Genomic DNA, 16,528 nt, shown 5'->3' on the forward strand with positions numbered 1-16,528 from the left:
ATTAGTATTTCACAAAAAATGGTCTCTTAATATTTTCCGCAAAAATAATTGTATACGACAATCTCAGACAAAGGTATTTCAATGGGATGGCAAGCAATCTGCTCCATAAATCTGACCGAGCTTGCATGAGAAAAAACAGAGGCGTGTTTAATATGAACAGAATTTATAAAAAGCCTGTGAAACACAAAGGAAAAACTAGTCCTGTACAAATAGGTCTAAGGTCACACTCACGCAGTTTAACGTTGGCAAAGATGGGACAGATCATGGCTGGTTCTAGTAGAACGTAAAGCGTCTGTAATGCTATATGAATTCCCAGAGGAAACACAGGGCCAGCGCCTCTGAGGGTGCATGTGTGCGTGTTTGAGATCTGGAGAATCATTTAAGCGTGTGCAGTGGTGTGTGTCTGTCGATGCACATGTTCTGATGTCTGTCTCTACATTTGTGTGGATTGGAGCGAGGTGTCTCATTAAGCAGGCGGCCCCCCTTGCCCTCACATCCACGCTTACACGCATGCACACAAACGTCACGATAATAAGTGCATCTGACAGCCACTCTCCCTGTCCGTAATGAGACAAGTTCAAGGACAACAGGATGCCTCTCTGAACGGATTCAGCATGATGCGTGAAGCGCAACGACTTCAGCGTCTTCTCATTGTGCTAATGGCGCGATATGGAAAGAGCGGTGAATGTTCTCGCTCTGGAGCATGAAAACTCCAGGGGTGTGCGAAACGACTTTTTTGGGGGGTTTGAAAGCCTAGTTGCCTGAGTCTAATTGTAGGGGTTACCCTGACACCAAACGCAGGTGGTTTTTAAGGTGCATTTACATAAATCCTGTTCCGGTGTTTCAAAGACGGATTGACGGAGTGGAACGAGATGGAAACACCTTTGTGACGGTTAAAATAAACGGACAAAGCATCATGCAAAAACCAAGGATGACCGTCTGGAAGCATATGGCTGACAGAGCTTTAAAGTGGATCTTGGATATTAAAATAAAGGTGCTTAAAAGGTTGCCATAGAAAAACCATTTTTGGTTCTACAAAGAACCATCTCTTTCTTAACTCTTTATAATCTGAATAACCTTTTTTTGCCACAAAGAGGCTTTTGTGAAACTGAAAAAGTTCTTTGGATGGTAAAGGTCCCTTATAGTACCATTTAAAAAAAAGGTTCTTCAATGGCACCATGAAGCACCTTTATTTTTAAAAAGTGTAATCCACATTAAATCGTGAAAAAATATAAGCAGAAAGACAAACCTTGTTTCTGGCTTTCCATCGTCACATCATCCCCACAGTTTTCTTCTGAAGAAGACAAAAAAAGACCAAACAATTACAAGATTTGTGGGTTTAAAAACATATCAAGCAGAGCAAATCTTTATTTGGTGCTTTCATCAGACGGCAGTGTCTAATCCCAGAAAACAGAAAATGATTGTTATCTGATCACGCTCACTGCTGGCGGGTTCAAACGAAAGAACACATTCATCTATAGAGAAGAACATTAAAAACTCCTGCAGATATTTGACTGTCATGCTTTTTCTTATTGGACCTCATTGGGGATAAAACAAACCTCTGTGAGTTTTTGATATAAGAACCGAGATTGCGATGCATGGATTATTTAATCCCACCTTCAAAAAAGTCGGCAGAGTTTCAACTACTTAAATTCAGGACATCGCTTGGTACTGAGTGGATTTGTTCTGAGGAAAAGAAACCAATCAGCGAGTTGTAGAAGATTAAGAATTCATTAAGTCGGCAGATAAAGAATACAGCGGCAGCTCTTGGCCTTCAAGACCACCGCTGGTTTGGCACCCCCATATCTTCACTCACTAATACAGACCTAGGTGCCTGCCAGATCCCTGCGCTTTGCAAACCAACGATGTCTTGTACCACCCCAAAAAGGAAAAAAATCACTCTCACGTACTTTCTCTGGATCTGTTCCACATTTGTGGAATAATCTACCTGCTGATTCTGTAGCCATTTTTGAGAATTGGCTGAAAACACATCTCTTCTGTCGACACCTGACCGATTGACATCAGTTTCTTTTCTACTCTCAATCCTTACCAAAAAACGTTGCTCTGTATATACATTTATAATGTGGAAGGCTATATGAGACCCGTTTTGACTGTTTTTAGTTTTCCTTATGTTGTTCAAATTGCTTCTAATGTTTACCTCATTTGTAAGTCGCTTTGGATAAAAGCGTCTGCTACATGACTAAATGGAAATTGCTGTTGTTCCCATGTTGCGGGGATAAGATAATAAGACAAGCTAAATACAGCAAATAACAAGATGTGGGGACACCTGAACTTGCTGCCTCTTCAAATGGTGAGCATACTTGTGTAGGTCAATGCCAGGACAAAAAATGTCCAACAACTTTCAACGCACTAAAGACCTACCTGGCTGGCTCATCATCTCGGCGTCTTCCTTAACATCACCTACAAAAGCAAAACAGACATATATAAATGACACACGGCTCCAGTATATATGTGCAAGCATTTTTAAAGGCCTGCAAACAAACAAAGCAAAATATAAAAAAAAGAACACAAAAATTTGGGAGTATTTGGAACAATAATTTCAGTAAAACAGTCCATACGTTTGCCATTATGATTGTTCTGCTGCCGCAGTCACGTTTCACATCAAAATTAAAATACTTCTGGCAGACAGGCAGTTTCATCGCTACACTAATTTAGCGCTATCTTCAGTCTGCAGCAAGCACAGTCCCAGCGGACAGCTAAATACATCTCAACAAACCCCAAACAGGAGTCCCCAGAGCCTGCTGCAGTGGGCCTCGCGGGTTTATGTGAGCTGGGCTGAATCTAGGCGTTTATGCATTCATTTTGTCCCGTTTAATAAGTTACCGAATACGGTTTAGTTTCCTTAAACCCTGCGCATCTCTCTCCTCTCATCTGCATTGATATGGGAAAACTCTTCTGGACTGTCTCTCTTCAACCCAGCTGATGTTTAGGACAAATTGGAAAATGAAGACCCAACACAAATAATCAGCCGCGACTCACAATGGCCTGACATAATTGCCTTTTTAACAAGCTAGCGAGAATAGCCATTAAGCAATGTCTGAGCAATTTTATTTTCTCGCCACACGTTCTTAAAAGGAAAAACAAAAACAATATGACATGGCGGACGGTAATAAAAGGCATTGTGGGGTTTGTCGTTTACCCTCGCCTGTTGTGATGCTGTCAATCAAATGCGTTCTCACACCCACCGGACCTTCCAGACTTCCCCTCGGTATTGATCAACCAATAAGACAGCCAATTGTTTTTTATTTTGAGGGCACGGGTCATCCTCCAGGGGCTAAAGTTCAATATATTGCCCTCTTGATACATTTTTATGCAGGTGAGAGCTCCCAAGTGGGCTGTGTGGATACCACTTTTTGTATACCACATATTGTATAAGCTGTGTTCCAGAATATACGGATGCTTCATGCTCAGGCAGTATGAGGACGTCAACACATTTAATGTTTGTATATTATCAACAAAGATGCCTTGTTTTGAAGAGCACAAAAGATGTTGGTTTTGAGTCCATACAATGAAAGTCAATGGCATCTAATATTGTTTGGTTATCAGCGTTCTTCCAAATATCTTCCTTTGTGTTCTGCAGAAGAAAGTCATACAGGTTTGGAATGACATGATGAGTAAATAATGAAATAATTCTCATGTTTGGTTGAATATCCCTCAGTCTTTTTCTCATAATTCTGTGTTCCACAGAAAAACAAAGAGTTTGGAATTAAGTTAAGTAATATAACACAACAATTATTTTCGGCTAAACTGTAATATCATTATATAAAAATCCAAAATGTTAAGGCTGAGAGGGCATCTGTCTACTGTGTCACACAGCAATAGCATCCTTTTATAGCTAAAAGCCTGACATCTGCCCTTGTTTTGATGGTATTCTTGTGAGGAACCTGAAGATAAATTGGATTCTAAAATACGGGGATGATAAATCTTCTCTGTTTCAATGCGAGGTCATGTGGTCACCGCGTAAGCCTGTGAGGGATGTTGTTTATAACCTGGATACAAAACCAAATTATTCTGAGAGAACAGAGCTGAGAGTTGTTATACCTCAGCAGATTACTTGGGTCATGATGTGCTTTCACAATGGCCACTTTCACAAGCGAGGTGCGCACAGAATTAAACTTAAAAACGCTCAAAAAAAAATTCTTTTCAGTGTAGGCTGTGGGGGAAACATTGTGCTGAAACGGCACAGTATGGAATAATTATGTTTATCATAAAATTGATAACCTTTCCTGTCAAACAAAAACAAAGCCGAGCAAACAAACTTTAAGCACAAACTCTAAAGGCAGACAAATCGATATATGAACATGTGTTTGAGAATTGATCCTGTGATATGTTGTGTTTTTGTAATTTTACACTATCATAAAGCAATTTTGCTAAAAGAAGCAATGCCAATTCCCTGATCCACCAGCAGATGGGAGTAGTGCAACAGCGTTCAAACAAACCCTCACAAACGCACACATGTGCTTGTAAACACACACTAATGCTTTCTGATAAGGATGCTCACGTACATTTAGGCAGCTGTTACGCAGACACGCTCTTGCGAGCTATCTAGAAATGCTTCTAATGCCATACATTTAGATTCACATTACGATGGATCTCAAGAAGCAACAAATAGCAGAAAAGTCAGAGCCTTTCCTGCCCTTACACAGCGAGAAATTCCACTTCCTGTCAGTTAGGCACAATGAACACAGTGGTGAGGAAAACCAGCACCATGAAAAATGTATGAGACATAAGAGAGAAAGGTGAATGAGGGTGTCACGATCAACAGGAGCTTCGCAGCAGCCCAGAATCTATCTCCAGTGTATGTGTGTGTTGGCCACCAGTTTTAAGAGCGGCGTATAGCTCAAGCAGTGCAGAATCTTTTGATTCTCTCCCTCTGTGAGGGTCTAAGCTTAACTGCCGTGTTTCCAGCTGTGCAAGACTTAGAATCAAATAAGCCGCTTTCTACAATACGAAATTGTAGAGTCGCCCACCCTTGGCCTTAATGCATCACTGAAGATTCATAGTACTTGACCTCGACCATCTTGTATTCCTCTCTACTCTTTGTTTGTATCATCTTTATTACTTTGTTGGCACTCTGTCTGTTTTAACAAGAATATATTACCAAATAAAATACAAGGATGTTTTTAAAACAAACACTTTAAAACACTTAGGTCCCAGTTTTTATGCTCAACCTCGGCATCTTCTATTTCCCAGAGGCTGATGTTTATTAAAACTAACAGATTAAAAAGTGTTGCAAAAAGGTCACATTAAAGTCCCAGTGAAATAAAAAAAGTGCAATTACCATTTTCTATCATGAAATATTACAGCGTTTATTGTCAATATCTTATCAATGTGGGTCATTCTCTTTTTTAAATGAATGTGACTTCATAATCTTAAAATGGATTTAATCCTAAAATCTTTATATGCACTTCCGCCCTGAAGTGACTATCCATCTCAAATGACGTCATTTAGACAGCTTGGGCGGAGCATCCATTGACTCCTCCCCTTCAGCTGTCAGTCAGCAACAGTTACTGTTGCAACAACTGTTTTTATACATCCAATAAATCACAGTTTTCAAAATAAAAGACCCTGGATTTAAACATTTTAAACTTAAAACTTAAATATGATAAATATATAGGTGTTATAATTGTTCCTCAATAGGTTGTTTGCACATCACATCATCGCCCTGCGCGAAGTGCCGATGGAGGGCAGCAAGTGATTTTCCCCTTAGGAATTGACCATAACAAACTGAAAATACCCATGTTTTGCATTGTTTTTGACTGTCGACTGAAAAACGGAGATAAAAGTGGCTTGTAATCCAGAATCTGGGGTTGGGATTAGTCGAGCCGGATGACTTTCTAAAACGCATAACAAGGTCAGATGTACCTTAACAATGACCAGGTGAGCACATATTTAGTGCTCAAGAACCTTGTCATGAACACTAGCTGCAAAGTTCGAGTCCTGATTAAACGGATAAAGTGATAAATCTTGTGATAAGCGTTTCTCCCCCATAGAAGTCCATTGTAATGAAACGTCCCGAAACAATGACCACGTAAAACCAAATTTCCATCAAACCTTAATTGTAATAAACGCTTGCTTCTGTAAAAGAACAAACACTTATTCCAGGGATAAGAATAGCTTGTTCTTCATAAAAGTTCATAATAAAGAAAGCCCTTAACGTGGCTCAAGGCAGCAACAAACAGAGATCATGAAACGTTTCTGTTATCAGGTTTATGTTTGATAAATATCGGTGATAAACAAATGTATTTATTGTGGTTTTCCATGGTTGTTGTTTTGGTGCGTTTGGACTTCTATGAGGAAGAAATGGTTAACGCAAGATTTTTCACTTAATCCATTTAAAAAGGCCTCGTTCTTTTAACGGAAGCTAGTGTTTATTACAAGTGCGGTTTGCCAGAAATTTGGGAATACCTGGTGGTTGTTCAGGTCGTTTAACATAGGTACTTTGAGTTAAACCATGCGATTGCAACAACCTATTATGGTTCCTCAACTATGTTACCTATTGTGCAACAATGTTATTTTCAAAGGTTAGTGAATTTATTTACCAAAAACAAAACCGTAAAGCACATGCCCAAGACCACACATGATACCTGTGAGAGGAAAACAAAGTGTATTTCAGGATATAACAAAAACATTCATATGAAATACAGTTTTGATAATTATGAAATATATATGATAAATATATAAAAAAATATAAAATATAAGAAAATATAAGCCTTAAAACAGCAATTCATGAATTGACATTAGGAATAATTTATCTTAAGCCATTAATAATGATATGTGTAATAAGCAGTTTTGTGATACATGATGGTTGATATCGCTTTCCTATTCCCCCCACACAGACTTGCTCTCTCTCTCTCTCTCTCTCTCTCTCTCTCTCTCTCTCTCTAAACATGCCCCTCTGCCTACTACATCTGCTGAGCACACAGTTAACAGCCCGACCTGATGCTTCGCATCCTGATTCGCCCATCTAACCTGTCACCCCTTAATCTCTGAAATGCCACCCAATACACACACTAAACACACACTCGCCTGACAGGCCATTTGAAAAGCCATCCAGGGGCTTCTCTCCTCTGCTAACACGCTCAGCCCGGTTCTGTGAACAATCCCTCTCATTTCTCTGCACACCGATCCCCCCTTGTACCGATTTTATGTGGATTAGATCACAAATCACTTTATCTCCCGGAACTCCGTGAAGAAGTCCAGTCTCTCCACCCAAGCATCTCGACAGCTGTCTCAGGGCACAACCCGGCACTGATAGGTCAAACCAAATGGATTGCCATAGGTTTTTGTGGTTATGGGACGGTGTGTCTTTGCCAACTGGTACTGTGTCTAACATGTCTGCTGTAGTTAAAGTGACATTTCAGCGAAAAACAATTACATTTTTGTTATTATTTATAGAAAATCTTGTATGATCGCTGTGGTCTCCATTCAATGAAATTGTATAGGGAATGATACATTTTCATATTATTTATTATCTTGCACTTCTATGTCCAGAAGTGATATAGGTTTCAAACTGATGACAGACTTTTCATATTTTGGTGAACTGTTCCTTCAATATCCTTCAAACAATCCCCTGCCTGACTCAGAAAAACCACTGAGATTCACAAATGTTTTGCTCTGAGAAACACCAGGCAAGACCATAAAGGCGGGCAAGTGGGAACTGATCCGGAATAAGGTATCATTTTCCTTTACTCTTCTCGCAGGTAACCGCTGAGGAACACGGATAGTTCCAGATCAGTGCTTTTGGGGCCAGTTCTCCCCTGAGCATGTGAATGTATGAAGCGCTGCTTTAGGGAGAACACCACTAATGTTTCTCTGTCATTAGCAGGCTGGCTAAAAGCCCCTGTGCTCTAACCTCAGTTACAGAGCATCCCCTCAGGGAGAGTACTGAATGTGTAATACAAAGCAATATCCCACCACGGCTGTATATCAACTTCCTGCGTGTATGAAAAACAAAGTTGGGCCGGTGCATTCGCAGAGAATCCAGTAGGAGATCCACAGCCGGGAGCTTTGGCGGTAAAGTAATTTGCATGCAAAGCTCACTTTCCGTAAATCAATACAAATGATTTCAAAAACATATTTAATGCACCGGCGTACTTTGTTCTTGGAGCGACACGGTGTTAGAGCTACCGCATTTGATGTTAACAACAGTGCTAGAGGACGACGGCTATGGATAACACCTGTTGAGAAATCAGAGACTGCAGCGCTTTAACACTCTTTCTTCTGCTCTTCACTTTTGTCAAAGGCAGACTCATAACAAATGCTGTTGTGGCTTGTTTTCACTTAAGCGGGAGATGTTTGTTTCATCCTCTCAAAATGAGGTCAGGAGTCCAAATACAATAGAAAGTGTAGAGTCTTCATGGATTAAGAATTGTTGTTATATTTCAATTGTCGTCCCTGTTTTTTTACGAGGAGATTTAGAAATCCTTACAATAAAGTTTCATGGGAAACATAGCATCAGTCGAACTAAAAAGTCATTTTTGTACCAATATTTGTAACTTATGGAAAATATAAGCATATTTTTTACCTAATAAAATCTATTAAGTATTTTAATGTAGTTTATATATATATATATATGAGATACAGCCACTGAAAAAATTGAGATACATTTTTATTTAATCAGCATTTCTAGATGTATTGAGACCATTACAGTCTAGTGTTACAAATGCATATTTGTAAATGAACAAATACTACTTTTGTATTGCTATAAAGTAAATATGTTTTTTTTTGCCGTATCGAGGTCTGAAAAAACAAAGATATTTTCTGGTATTTTGACCTCTTTCTCTAGTTTTGTTTTCTCCAAATAAATATAAACAAACAATATTTTTATTTGAATTTCTTTGAAAATGTGTTAATAGTTCCAAGAATGATACAAAAATGAACATTTTACCTAAACACATACCTATAAATAGAAAAACTAAATTATGAAAACTGAAAATAATTTTTAAATAGTCTCTTAATTTTTTTCCGGCTATTGATATATATATATATAACATTAATTATTTATTGACATGAATTAATCTATTCTATTATGAATATTTAATTTTCATTTAATTAAACATATAAAATTGGCCTAATACAACAATACATCTTCTTTTTATAATTTACTACATAAATTAATATACTGCATCTTCAATTAAATGTATCTTCTTTTTCCCTTTTGAATACGATACATCTTTCAGTATGTAGTTTGTTGGTTAGAAGGTCAAAATATGTGCTGTTGTATCATTTTACTGACCATATTACTATGTGTTGAACACTGAAGAGCGATATCAGCCAACTGGAAATTTCCCCAGACATCAGTCCTAGCTGCTATAATATTAAAGACAGAAAGAAAACGTACCACCTCCAACCTCGCAGCTTTAAGACAAATGGAGAAATTGTGGTGTTAATAGTCTGGTATAGTCCTCCAGTGTACGAATCTAATTATCTCTGGTCCATCTTATTGAGGAGCGAGTAATTGTTTCAGTGCTGCATAAGCCAAGAGGCTGAAATGGCAGAATCTGTAAGCTAATGGGTCCTTAAACAGGTTTCCACACCCTGAAAGAATAACCCAAAGAGACTCCATATCGCTCTCATTTTCCCTCAGCAATGCTAAGAAGAAGGGAATTCTGGGTAATATTGACTCTGATGGTTCAACTGAAAGCCTCATGTAGGCCGATGAAACTTTAACGGCCTAGACAAAGACAAACACGAGCACACACACACAGCTGAAGATTTTCTCATACCTGCAGGTTCAATTTCTTCTCCACCCTCCGTCGGTGTGTTATCTGTCAAACAAAAGCATACAGATGTCAAAAGTCTTTAATCTACAAACTCTAATTAATAAACTTAAAAAGATTTCGGAGCTGAAAAGAGCAACAACCAGTCTCTACATACATGTAAATACCAGGACAAACTACTGTGGGTAATACAAGGCACAGATTTGGCACGGTGAAGTCTTATAAAGGTGAAATGAGCTGAGGAATATCCCGGTATTGTGTTATAGCTCCTGCTGGAGCGCATATTCATGCACCAGGTGATTCTGCATCAACAGAAGCTTTTGTGTGCCTTCTGATAAAAAATGGGCCCCGTGAAAGTGTAACGTAAGGGATTTTGGTGAAAGAGAGCAAGAAAACGTAAAAGGAGAGAGAGGGATTGATTGATAGAGAGAGGGAGAGCTAAAACAGGGGGATGAGGGAGGGAAAGCCTCGATTCCATGTAAGAATATCAACCATATGAGACTCTGAATTGGATCAAGGGAAAAAGAGAGAGAATCAGAGCCCTGGCTAAGTGAAGCAGTGCTAAAGGCCAGGGCTTGGCTGCCAGTCACATATTCACTGAATGAAACTGACGCTAAGCTAGCCGAAACTGCTGGGGCAGGAAAAGTGAGGGAGCGAAAGAAAGAAAACGTGGTGCTTGATGCGTTGTGAATAAGATAGAATCCTGATAGGTGTTGCCATGTCGGGTCGTCCTGATCCGACGTTTACAATGAGGTGTAACAGCGACCACAAAAGAGGTGACCGGTGTCCCTGGTTTTGTGCAGAAGCAAACAGAACCACACAAAGGCTTTTACAGTAGCTCGGTGGGCTTTTAGACACTGCTCGAAGCCCTTCAAATGTAATGTTTTATAATGTGCCTGTGAAAATCTCAACGCTGTTGAAAAACCCTGAAGCAGAGACAGAGTCTGGTTTTGATGGCCGTATTAGCTGACAGCTACGGTCCTGTGAACTTCTCTCACATCAGTAGTAAGAAGTCATAATGTTCTCTAGTCTTACAAGACTTTATTTTTCATTTGTTTTTAATATCACTGTCTATATTTTCCATCACCCGAAATGTCTACACACCATCAATGCTCGCCTTATTATGTCAATCTTATAATTCAGTGGACTCTAACTGCTAGAGAGATGTTTGATCGGAATTCATCCTTTCAGCTCAACAGCTCAAATTTGTCAAAAGAAACTATGAAAAATCTTTTGTAACTGGACCAAACCAGTAAGCAATGTTGCATATGCGCATAAATGATAATTTGAACACTTACATCTGCAGGTGCTTCTCTCCTAAATGAATCCGTGTTTTGAACGACTCAAACAAGATAACAATCCGCCATTTTAAATGAACTGGTCGAACGATTCAGGAAGAAATGCTGCCACAAAGTAAGCCTAACATTTCTCTTCACAAACATTGCTGTATAAATGAAATTTGTTGTATATTAATTAGTTCCCGCATGAAAAATGTGTATTTGACTATTTACTACAGCAAACTTTACTAAATGTTATTTGCTACAATTTATCCAATTATAGTTAATACTACAACATATTGTAGTGTACAGTATAATACGGTTTACTATAGTAAATACAAAATGCTTCATTTAGATCTGTGTATTAAAGGGATAGTTCACTCAAACATAAAAATGATATAATTGACTCACCTTCAAAATGTTTCAAATCTGTATAAATTCATTTATAATGAATAAAATATATTTGGAAGAATGCTTGAAACCAAACAGTTCTTGGACCCCATTGCATACCATAGTAGGAAAAATGACTTTATAACAGTTCGTACCGTTCTGCCATTGTAATCTTTCCTACTATGGTGATCAATTAGGCACAAGAACTGTTAGGTTACAAGCATTCGTTCAAATATTTTTCTCTGTGTTCAACCAAACAAAGACATTTATACAGGTTTGGAACAACTAGAACGTAAGTAATTCATAACATAATTTTACTTTTTGGGTGAACTATCCCTTTAAGGAACTGTTGGCTTATTTTGTTGATTTCAATTATGAACATGGCACAGCATCGCGATGCTACTTAGTATTAAGATACTACAGCTGGCATAAGATATGTTTATGGTATCATGACAACCCTACTAGGTTTGTAGTCCAGTCTAAATCCAGAGATAAACCCAGATTAGATTGCAGTACTAAGATGCTCAGCTGTCTCTTTGACAGTGGTTTAGCAGATTTGGAACTGTGTGCATGTGTGTGTAAACTGGATTTAAAGCCTATCGCTGAGAATTAGCTTAGCCCTAAAGCATTTGTAATGCTGTACCTGCCACCGTGTATTTAGCTCATCTGGAAAACACGAATCAGTCTAAATGAAACACCTTTACCACATTCTGTCCCTGCGTGAACGTACAGCTAAGGAGGCATCCAGATGAAATACATGTAATCTGTTTGTTTGGAAGTCAACAAAGAAGATGTGCAAATCTGCATTTGAATGGACCAGCGTTAAAAGACGTTTCGTACCGAGACCTGCTGAGAGCACGCAAGACAAACTGCATTACAAATTAATAATGTTTCATTGTGTGAGTGCCTGAAGGACAAGGTCCTTTTAGTTTTTCATTAGTTTCAATCTAAATATGGTACCGAAAGATTAAATTAGGAAGCAAAGTGCATCATCCCGTATCCTTCATCCCATTCAAATGATCAAAAGCAGATTCCTGTTTCAGGGATACGCTAAGTAAACACAAACTCTTGTTTTCTTGTTTACAGCCAATTGCAGAGCTGCCATTCGCAACAAAAAGCTTGATTCATCAAGGGCCGATATTGCGATATAGATGCTGCGGATTATATTTCATCTGGCCCCGGGATATTGGACGTGATAATTTTCTGTCTCGTATGCAAATGTGAATACAGCTTTAGCAAAAAACGTCACTCACCATCCTCCATTTTAGCATCTTCCTCCTCCTCATGGCCGTCATTATCTGTGTGAGATAGGAGAGAGAACAGAAAGGTCAAAAGCCACAAAGGCAAACCTGACAATCAAAAAACCAGCCAGACGAGCATGGATTTCCGTGAGCTCGTCCTTATTAGCGCCGTAACTAGAATTTAGCAAAGCAGGAATACAATAACATCTTTGCAGCAGTGCCCCTCTCCGAGACCTAAGTCTGGAGCTGAACAGGAAACAGAGGCAGAACAATCATTGATTTTTACATTTAATCCAAGGTTTCTCTAAGGATTGAAAATATGTGGTTTGCTGAGTGCCGCAGGCAGTTAGCTCTAATGTGAGCTGAGCAGAGACAAGCAGACAGCACACAGTCTGTTTGATCCGGATTGATGTATTATTTGAGTTCAAGCTGCTATCAAACAGTCATCTGTGGAAAGACAATCGTGCTGTTTGATATTATCCATGCTGCAATTAAATTCAGCATTTCGAGAGGTATTGAGATTTAACTGGGGTTAGTTGGTTAAGAGCAGTGTTGCTCAACTGCTTTTGTGGTGAAGAAAGAATAAAATTGGTTTAGCATACAAAGGCATTGAATTATATAAAAGTTGAGGTAGAGTAGAAAAATATGTTAGTTTTATTCCAAATAAATGAAATGAACAGAAAAATAATTGGTATTGAAAAAAACAATGGCTTTCTTTTACCAACATTTTTCAAAATATTTTCATTTGTGTTTTGCAGAATAAATAAAGTCATACATACTCGCATACATAGTTTAATATTGTGGTGAACTATCCCTTTAACATAAAAGACCTGCAGAAAGCATACAGTAAATGAAGATTTTATTTGCAAAAACACTTAAATTTCAAAAATCATGCTTTTAGTTTTGTTATCATGTTTCATTGTGTTTTATTGTGTTAGCTAGTTATATATTAGACTTATTATTACTTAATCAAAATAACCCAAATGATATTACATATTATATTGCAAATAAATAGTATATTGCAAATGAACTCTTCAAATATAACCATGAGAGTTCTGTGCAAACCACCGATCTAAAATCTTAGTATTTGCAAACAAAATGGCCAATTTTGCATTGTGTCTCACACTTGCATCGTTTTCTTCACGGTTTTACAAAGCCGAAAGCATGTTTCACAACCTGTCCACGTTGTCGTGGTCTATAGGATGCAAGACTCTTTTTGAAGTACTGTTGGATTAGAGCTGCAGTAGGTAGGAACTACTGTAGAACAAGTAGGCGAGTATTTTAGACCTTTCACAGTCTGCCAGCTACAGCAAATATGCAGAGATCAGCATTCCTTCAGTGCTTCAGCTCTTTTTATCAACTCCTCTATTCTCTTGTTCACTATCTTCTCTCCTGTGCAGGTTTACTGCTCTGTTTAACTCTGTTGTGTCTCCAGTGCGCTCTTCTTTTAACTCTGTTGTTTTTCACACTCTCAGCTTAGAATTCCTGCCAAAAAGTCAATATGTCCTCTGAATTCTCTCTTTCTTTCGGTTTAATTCTCATCTTGCGTGATGCCAAACCTACTGGATCTGAAGCCCAGCAACCGCAGCCAAGGCTTTTCCCTGGCAGGTTACAGCTTGTTAGCCATCCCTGACGACTGGTAGCTATTACCACAAACCAAACAAGTTCCAATTCATACACCGCTAACTCCTAATTGGTTCAGTTCTTCCAGACTCGCCAATATACAAAATATTTGACAAAGAAATGTCCAAATGTGGCTTTGAGACAAGCTAAGATTTTTCTTTATCAGAACTGACTTGTAGACATTCCAATTGTTCCCTCACTGAATATCTCGTCCACTCAGAAATGTATCACAAGATGGGTTACGAACGGCAATTCACGTCGACTTCAAAAATAGCTTTGTTATTAGGCTTCTTCTGCCTCTAGCAGGCCTCATCAGCACGTCACCCTCACAGACAGACACAACATCACTCGTGCACGCACACACAAATTCAGCCTGTAGCAAAAACTCCCGCTTTGATGAAGCGCTCCTGTCATCTGTTCACAAGAGAAAGACTCCTGATTCTGGGGCCGTGTTTCTCTTTTGTTTAACAGGGAATAACATAACACTCCGCATTTATCTAGAACAGAGCGAGAAAGCAGTGACATCTTAACCTGCTTAGTAATGCTGGTTAAGGAGTCGAACCTTTGGACAACCTTCAGTAAAGAACAAGCGCCCTCCATGCAGAAATGTAGCCAGCTGATTATACAATATCACAATGATGTTAATGTTTTGCTGTGCTATGCTGCCGTGTGCTTTTTGCACTTTAATTTATGCTAAATGCAGAATGCAACATATTTGTGCTTGTTGCATTGGGCATTATGGTGGAGACCGCAGGTGATTGTAAGGGAGGCCGTGTAATTCACTTTGTTTACAGAAAGGTAAGAGTGTTCATAAATATTCAGCATTTGCTCGGTAGAGTCCTCCGTAAAAATGACGGGTTGTTTCAAAGTTTGAGAAAGTTTTTTATTATTTAGATTATTGGAATAAGCTCTTGCAGACCCGACAAAAAACCTGTCAATAAAGCAGACTGCACATGCTATTTCAAAGACCATACATATTCACTTAGGTCTGTGTATGTCCATCATGCTTATGTTGTTAACAATGTTTTTATAAAGGAAAACAAGTGGTAAATGCTCTGCCAAGTGTTTATCCTATTAAAAGTTAAGCGGTTGTCTGCAGAGAAACTCAATGTTGAAGAGCAAATTGTTAAAGGTTGCTGAACGATCACGTCTATTGAGGCGATTTGTATTTTTATGTAGATCATTTTGATATTGTGATGAATTTAGATTTTGAGGAGTTTCAAACTTTAAAACGGCATTCAAGCAGACAGCACTATTTTCTTGAGTTTATGTTTGGTGCATGATTTAACTATTTATGAATATTACTTTTGTGTTTTCGAAAAACTGGCGATCTCACTTAAATCTATTTTTTATGGCAACTAACTGTACGGCAATTTTCAGGGATCATCTCTGTGTGAAAGGCATTAATGATGTACGACTCGCATTGACAGGTGAATATCCATTTTGCCTGTTTACACGACAGTCACATTAGCACATATCTGATTTAAATCTGATTTATTATCCGTATGCATGCGTTTTTTTCCTGTTTACACGGTCATACGATCCGTGTCACATATGAGCAAAATTTTGATTTGGGTCTATAGGGGCCTATAGTGAGGTTGTGAATGGCAACCAATGGTTTTCGAAGCAGTATGGCAGCCGACAGGATTAACATGCGGTTATGTGTGTGCTTCTTTGCTGAAGTTGATAACGTTGCGAACACGCTCTGTATGGCAATTTGTGTGTTAAGGGCTACCTAAGAAATAACATGGTGAATTCCTTGCAAGGGGACCCGCGGTGTATGTAGATAGTATGCCATAGTTATTATATTTAATTTCTATCAAAAGATCCTCCAAAAAATACAAACTGCACCTTTGCGTCGGCATTTACTAATAAAATGTTGTATCTGTTAATATTTGTTAATTGTTCTGGTATTAACTAACATTAGCAAATATTAATAAATGATAAAAACGACATTGCTCATTGTTAGTTTGTGTAAGCCCATGCAACTAATGTTAACAAATACAATACAATATAAAGTGTTGAAACTTTTATACTTTTAGCCTATACTTTCAATAGTCTGTAAAAACAAAGTTTTATTAGAAAAGTTGCTTTGTTTTATTGTTTTCTTTCAAACAAATGTTGCAGTGATTATGTGAGCTACAACAATAGACATCAAAATGGAGACACAAGACAAGTGTAAGCAAGCTGACCAGAAACCATTTTAATTCCACTGACCAGATGGACCGCACGCGCGCAGACACCCTCTCTATCT

At 38.4% G+C, this 16,528-nt stretch overlaps 1 protein-coding gene across 3 annotated transcripts in view; it reads right to left on the reverse strand.

Moving 5' to 3' along the window:
* The window catches only part of macrod2 (mono-ADP ribosylhydrolase 2), a 436,267-nt gene that overhangs the window by 19,133 nt on the left and 400,606 nt on the right, over positions 1–16,528 (reverse strand). For 2 of the 3 annotated variants that reach the window (XM_079472325.1, XM_079472324.1), the window contains 4 exons: positions 12,664–12,708; positions 9,750–9,791; positions 2,383–2,421; positions 1,250–1,294 (listed from right to left, as the gene is read on the reverse strand). In XM_079472325.1, the coding sequence (XP_079328451.1) occupies positions 1,250–1,294; positions 2,383–2,421; positions 9,750–9,791; positions 12,664–12,708 (171 nt within the window). Of the gene's footprint in view, positions 1–1,249; positions 1,295–2,382; positions 2,422–6,563; positions 6,609–9,749; positions 9,792–12,663; positions 12,709–16,528 lie in introns of all 3 variants that reach the window. The other variant, XM_079472323.1, reaches the window with a different exon arrangement.

The sequence above is a fragment of the Barbatula barbatula genome (assembly GCF_947034865.1).
Source record: "Barbatula barbatula genome assembly, chromosome: 14".
Taxonomy (NCBI): domain Eukaryota; kingdom Metazoa; phylum Chordata; class Actinopteri; order Cypriniformes; family Nemacheilidae; genus Barbatula; species Barbatula barbatula.